Raw genomic sequence first — 7,685 nt, forward strand, 5'->3', positions numbered from 1 at the left:
AAAAAAAAAAAAAAAAAAAAAAAAAAAGATCATTGTGGGGGCCAGCTGGTTAGCTCAGTTGGCTCGCTCAGTTGGTTCTAGTGCGGTGTTATAACACCAAGGTCAAGGGTTCAGATCCCCATACTGGCCAGCCGCCCAAAAAAAAGACCATTGTGGCTACTAAGTAGAGAATGCACTGTGGAGTGCAAGAGTGAAAGCAATTTCAGTGTGAAGAGAAAGAGGCACATGGATAAAGGAAGCAGCAGTAAATGAGACACTGTGCAGTGGGTAGATTCAGGTTATGTTTTAGAGTTAAGAGTTGAAAGGACTTGCTGACTGATGAAATGGGGGCGTGGCTATGAGGGAAGGAGAATGAAGGATTGCCTCAAACAGACGGGTAGATGATGTTGCCATTTACTGAAACAGAGACGGCTAGGAAAGGAAGAAGGTATGTGGAGAAAAATCAAACATGTAAAGGACGTGTGCTGAAGATTACAAAATGAAAGAGATGACAGAAGATACTAAGTTCATAGATTGGAAGACTCACCATATTAAAGACATCAATTCTCCCTATACTGCTATGCAGGTTTAATGAAATTCCTACTAGAATGCCAAGATTTTGTCAACACAGAAAAGAGTACCCTAAAATTAAATGGAAACGCAAAGAAACTAGAATAGCTAAAACAATTTTGAGAAAGAATAATAACATGGGAGAAATTACTCTACCAGATTTCATGGCCTATTTATACCTATGGTAATCAAGACTGTGTGGTAGTGGTGTAGAGATGGCCAAATGTGACTAATGGGACAAAACACAGAACCCAGAAAGAGACCCACACAAATACGCCCAGCTGATTTTTACAAAGATGCAAAAATAATTCAATGGAGGAAGGACAGCCTTTCCAACAAATGGTGTTAGAGCAATCTGACATCTATAGGCAAAAAAATGAACCTCAACCTAAATTTTACACCTTGTACAAAAATTAACTCAAGATGGACCACAGATGTAAATGTAAAACTATAAAACTTTTAGGAAAAAATACAAAAATAGAATCTAGGGCTAGACTAAGAGTTCTTAGAATTGACACCAAAATCACACTCCATAGAAAGAAAATTTGAGGGCCAGCCCGTGGCTCACTCAGGAGAGTGTGGTGCTGATAACACCAAGGCCACGGGTTCGGATCCCATATAGGGATGGCCGGTTAGCTCACTGGGTGAGCATGGTGCTGACAACACCAAGTCAAGGGTCAAGATCCCCTTACTGGTCATCTTTAAAAAAAAAAAAAAGAAAATTAGATAAACTTTCATTAAAATTAAAAACTTCTGCTCTGCAAAAAGCTGTTAAGAGGATGAAAAGACAAGCTACAGACACAGAGAAATGTGCAGACTATATATGTAGCAAAGGACTAGAACCTAGAACCTAAAGAACGCTGAAAACTCAACTGTAAAAGAGTAAACCATCCAAGTAGAACATGAGCAAAAGACATGAACAGACATTTCACCAATGAAGATATACAGATTACAAATAGGCACAAAAAAGGAGGTTCAACGCCACTGGCCAATAGGGTAATGCAAATTAAAACTATAATGAGAAATCACTACAAACCCATCAGAATGGCTAAAATTAAAAATTGTATTCAAATGCTGGCAAGGATATGAAAAAACTGATCACTCGCACATTGCTGGTAAGAATGTAAAATGGTGCAGACACTCTGAAACAGTTTGGTAGTTTCTTAAAATACTAATAAACATACACCCACCATATGATCCAGCAATTGCACTCCTGAACGTTTATCCCACAGAAATGAAAATGTATATTCACAAAAGCCTGTACACAAATTTCATAGCAACTTTATTCATAATACCCAAAAAGTGGAAACAACCAGATGTGCTTCATTGGGGGAATGGTTAATCCAACCGTGGTACATCCATACCAAGGAATACTACTCAGCAATAAAAAGAATAAACTATTGATACACACAACAACTTGGATAAATCTCCAGAAAATTATGCTGAGTGAAAAATGCCAACTCCAAGAAATTCCAAACATACTGTTTGTTCCCATTCGTATAACAGTCTTGAAATGACAAAATTTAAGAAATGGAGAGCAGATCAGTAGTTGCAGAAGTAAGGAGGCAGGGGGGTGGGGGCTGCAGAGAGAAGGGGATGGAAATGAGGGTGGCCAACATGAGGGATCCCTGCAGTCAAGGAACTGTTCTGTATCTTCACTGGATCAATGTCCATACCCTGGTTGTGATAATGTATTTTAGTTTTGCAAGATATTACCACTGGGGAAACTGGGTAAAGGTACAAAGGATCTCTCTTTATTATTTCTCATAACTATAATTATTTCAAAACTCAAAAGTTTAAATAAAAAAAAAAAGGATTAGCAAGGGGTGAGAGCAATGTAAAAAGTGATAGGCTTTGGGTCTTGGGAACAGATCACTATAATTAGGGGGAAGAACATGCAAATGTAAGGCCGAAAGGTGTTCCTGAAAGGTCTTACCAACATGCACACCAATACCCCCTCAATGCACCCTCATCTATGTTAATTTGAAAAATTAAAAATACTATCTCAATTTGATTTAATTTGTACAATTTTATCTGTACAATTACCTGTTTACATCCTAGGAAAATTTGTTTTTAATCATAAACCTGAGTTTATAAAATACTGTAGTGTCACACAACTTAGAGAGAATTAAAATGTATCTCCTTCAAACTGGTAAATCAAGTCCAGAATCATATCTACACCCAAACTGGAAGTGGAACTTTAAGCTTTACTTACCCTTAAGTGAATGGGTAAGGAGAGACCCTGGAATCTTCGTATAAGACTTGGCTGGGTGGGTTGAAGATTGTGAACCGCTGACACTTCATACTGGCAACACATACTTGTTCTTGGAATAAGAGGGCCCTCACTCACATCAATGAAGTCACCAATTCTGATTTGATTTTTAAAATAAAGAAAACCTCATCATCAAATCATTTGTAATAGTTTGGAAAAAAAAAATTTTTTTAAACTATTCATTGTCTTTGCTGCTATAGTCCTAATCAAGAACATTCTATATGGCTCAATTCAATCTCTAACAAGCCCTGATATAATGATCTCAAGTAAAGACACTACAAGTGAACCTTTTTCTGAATTAGCATTGATATAAATCTAAACATTTCTTAGGAGTCATGGAACATATAATGCTATGTAGATCCAATAGCCTCAAACTGATAACCTACAACCTTATAATGACCCATTAAAACAGAGTTTAGAATTTAGTATGTAGAACGGATTGTGTCCAGAAACAAAGAGCAGTTTCCTAGAGGAAAAAAGTTAAGTCCAAATCAAGAAAACATGAGGTTGAGAAAACAGATCCAGGCCATGAAGTCATTTCTGCATAATACATTGTCTTGGAACTTGCTCCCCATGGAAGGATCTCAACATAAGCAGTGTACCTTTCTCATCCATGTGTCAGAAAGCACATAGCAGTTTAACTTACTTATGTGTAACATAAGAAATAACTAATTAGTCAATATTCATATTTCTGTACATACATGAACTGTAATGTTCAATTCATAACATGACCAGCTTGCCCAATTTCAAAATTAACTCTTGAAATGACATTTTTTAAACAATGGTTTTCAACTCTTGAAATAAAAATAACAAACAATAAAATGAGGAACAGAAATCATAGCTGCTCCCGAAGATAATTTAAAGCTTCCATTTATCACCATATCAAAACAATGAACAAAGCAACAGAAAATAAGGTAGTAAAAACAAAATAAGATACACTTCACTCAGCTAACAATAAAGCTAATAGGTCTTACTCTAAATTAACATAGCAGCCTATTTTACTTACCTATGTAGCTTGACTATTCTCTCAGGATTCTGAGATGCCTTCTCTTCTACGAAATCTATTTTGTACCTGAAAAGCAGCAAAGAAAAAAAATTTAACTAAATACACAAAAAGGTGTTTAAAGATACCTCCCTTTCTCTTCCGCCATACTTTTTGAGAATGGTTTACATTTCGAGCCTCCCCTTTCTCACCTCTCTTTAATCTGGCCAAGGCCCTACAACTCCACCAAACTGGTCTTGCTAGAGTCACAGGCACGTGCTTGATGCCAACCCAGTAAACACTTTTCGGTCCTCATTTTCTTAACACCACACCACTACTCACTTCCACTTCTCAATGTGCTCTTTCCACAGGCTTCATTGGCCTTCCCTACTGCCTTCTAAGCCAATCTTGTCTTCTCTACCCTTTAAGGATTCTATCCTAGACCAAGATCCTCTTTTCGCTCTAAGCATCCTCCCCAGGCTCGCTCCCTGATTTGCAAGCTTTAGCTATCACTTACGCATTTGTTTCTTCCACGCCTCTGACTCTAACCCACCCACCTCTTCTGAGCCCCAAACTGTACATCCAAGACCCTTCTGGACACCCACAAGGATGGTTCCACAAGCATCTTAAACCCCCAAATTAGCAAAGTGAACAAATAATCCCCCTTTCCACACCCAAACTTGTTCTTCCTCCTGAATTTCCTGATTATGATACCACTAACCACCCATGTACTCAAATAAAAAACCTAGATTTCCCTGATTCCTCCTTCTCCCACTATACTCCCTACATCCAATTCATTACCAAGCCCTGCCAATTCTACTACCTAAATGTCTCTCAAAGCTACCTGATTCTGTCAGTTTAGCTAAAAGCATAGATGGAAACACACAGCCCAGGTTCAAATCATGACTTTATCACTTACTACTAAGAGCTTTGTCTGTTTACTCCAGTGCGCTAAGCAAATATTACATGCCTGGACACACATGTGTGCACACAACGATGTGACAAGGTTGAGAAGCACTGGTTTATGCAAAAATTTCCACTGACTGCCATATCCCTTCTTCCAGAGCCCCCTGTGCATTACTGAAGGGGTCAATTCCCTGAATACTTGTCCATCCTCTGCCATCTCTAAGAGATGCTCCTGTCCCCTGTGAGCCAAAACTATCAAAAGTTCCCACCCTTCCCCCTGCAGTGGAAAGACCCAATCTCTGGCCCACCTTCAATAATCCAACACTCTCTGTCCTCTCAAATTTGTCCCAAAACTATCCCCTTCCTCCCATCACACACTCAACTAAGTTACTAGGTCCCAGAAGCCCCTACCAGACTTTGACAGTTAAATGGGGGAAAGGGAAATATCAATGTACACAGAATGGAAGTCAAAAGTACACTGTCCAATAATAGAGCTACAGATTATTCCTGATTAAAAGATGCCTCAAATGTAAAATACACACCAGATTCTCAAGACTTATTATGAAAAATGATATAAAATATCATTAAACAAAAAATATTTAATGATAAAATCATAAGTTTTTATTATTGCTTACATGTTAAAATAACATTTTAGATAAATTCGATTAAACTGCACCTTTTCTTTTGATTTTTTTTAATGTAGCTACTAGAAAATTTTAAATTATATAGATGGCTCATATTATATTTCTATTGGACAGTATGTGTGATTGACTTTTGACACAAAGGTTGACTTGATATGTTCTGGTAATCTAAGGAATTTTCTTATAGAATCAATGCTATAAACAGTGGTTTTGTTCTACAGTACTATCTATACTCTAGTTAAGGTAAAATAGTATATTACTACTGCTTTCTAAGTACTTGGATTGCAGGATATGCTAAAAATGGGCTAATACATTTGGAAAATACAGTTTTCTATATCCACTTTGGGACACCCTAGAGAGCAATCAATACATTTTTTTATGTCACTGTTCTTCAAACTCAGTTGAACACGGTACTCATTTTTCAGCATATCAATTAATTTCTTATGGAAAATATTATGAGGCTTTGAGAAATGCCAAGCTGGAGTACGAGTTGAGGAGACTCTACTGAACTACCCCAAAAATATATCTACGGTAAACTATCCTATGAGAATTTGTGATCTGAATTCTAATCTGTAAACTTTAACAATCTGCAGGTGCATATTTTGGCTTCAGACTATATAGTACCTATGCTATTTTTCTGTAGCACAGATTTCTCTCTCTAATTAGTTCTAATTTTCTGTTAGATTAATATTAAAATTTGGTGTATGTTCTTACAACTAGGAGAAGGTGAACTGGAAGTTTTCTGGGTGAGAAATGGAATTGAGAAACCTGGAAGCATTTTAAATGTTAACAAAGAAAATCCATCAAACAGATAATTCACATGTGGAAGACTGAGACCTGCCTGTATAAACATTTTACTTCAGCTGTTAGCTCCCTTCCAAACTGCTTGCATTTCCAATCTTATCCTTTTCATTTAAAGAGGATGGGAAGAGAAGGCTGCCAAGTGCACAAAATGGTTACTTAACGTATGTTATCACTTCACAGGGGAAAGAAAAAGGGGAAACATACCACTATGTTGATATAAAGAGAAGGGCTGGCCTATGAGAAGTAAAACAAAGTGAGAAAATTACCAAGGGGGTTGGGGAACATTTTTCTCAGTGAAATAAACAAAGAGATGAACAAAAGTAAATAGGCTGGTGCAGAAAAAGAGATCTTATAGCAGAAAATAAAATGGTATCAATATGTACATTAAATATAAAAATTCTTAAGAGCCGGATTTTCTTCATTACATCTTATTTTGGGAAGTTTAATTTGCTCTAAAGGAAGCCAAAACTTACTTATTGTGTTGAAATATTTCTAATGCCACTTTTTCTTCAACTTCCAGAGTTTCAAATGGAAGATCTTTATAAATTAAAGCATGAGCATCTTTTGTGAAAGAACGTAGGTTCTCCTTAAAAATGAAAGCATTAATCATTAGTTATCAATTCACTTAAAAGCATTTCTCCATAAGCCAGAGAAGATAAAATTGTATGCTTAGTACTATGAATCCAACTAAAACAAAAAGCAAAATAAAGTTTGTTAGGTGAGATTATTAATTTCAACAACTGAATATTTAGACCATAAACATTCTCCCAACTCTACAAACTATAAAACTTGTAACTTACCTGTAATTAAGATATCAGTCCCTATTAATAATAATTATTAAAGATAATCCTACAAATAAATTTTAATAAATATTTCATCCAAATTATACGGCCCTATAAATGATTATCAAAACTATGATGCAACAAGTAGAAATGCTAATAAACAAATAACAAGACATAAAAGTGTGTTTACACTATGAATAAAACTATGTGCATTAAATTTATGGTTTGAATGTGTCCCCGCAAAAGCACTGCTGGAAATTTAAACCCCAGTACAACAGTGTTGGGAGGAGGAGCCTGATGGGAGGTATTTAGGTCATGAAGACTCCACGCTCATGAAGTGATTAATGCCAGTTATAAGAAGGCTTGAAGCCGCAATTTCAATCTCTTGCTCTCTCTTACCCTGGTGATGCTTTCTACCATGTTATGATGTAGCAAGAGGCCCTCATAAGATGTAACTCCTCAATCTTGGACTTCTCAGCTTCCAGAACCACGAGCCAAATAAATTTGTATTCATTATAAATTACCCAGCCTGTGATATTGTTATAGCAGCATAAAACACACTAAGACACATGAGGAAAAAAATATTGTTTTCATGATTCACAAAATTTCACTAGAAATGTAACATCATCACTGAAACTATACAAAATATTCGCAAGCTTTTCAAAAAGTTCATGGAAAAATGGAGTTAAAAGATAACATGCATCCTTCCATGAACTTTTTTTTTTTTTTTTTTTTTTTTTTTTTTTTTT

General features: G+C 36.2%; 1 protein-coding gene across 1 annotated transcript in view; it reads right to left on the reverse strand.

The window, feature by feature from the left end:
- The window catches only part of MRPL39 (mitochondrial ribosomal protein L39), a 24,070-nt gene that overhangs the window by 4,243 nt on the left and 12,142 nt on the right, over positions 1-7,685 (reverse strand). Inside the window, exons 6-8 of the mRNA XM_008591442.1 lie at positions 6,628-6,740; positions 3,828-3,893; positions 2,765-2,918 (exon numbers count right to left, since the gene is read on the reverse strand). Coding sequence (XP_008589664.1) covers positions 2,765-2,918; positions 3,828-3,893; positions 6,628-6,740 — 333 coding nt within the window. The remainder of the gene's footprint in view (positions 1-2,764; positions 2,919-3,827; positions 3,894-6,627; positions 6,741-7,685) is intronic.

Source organism: Galeopterus variegatus, unplaced genomic scaffold, assembly GCF_000696425.1.
Source record: "Galeopterus variegatus unplaced genomic scaffold, G_variegatus-3.0.2 Scaffold6917, whole genome shotgun sequence".
NCBI lineage: Eukaryota > Metazoa > Chordata > Mammalia > Dermoptera > Cynocephalidae > Galeopterus > Galeopterus variegatus.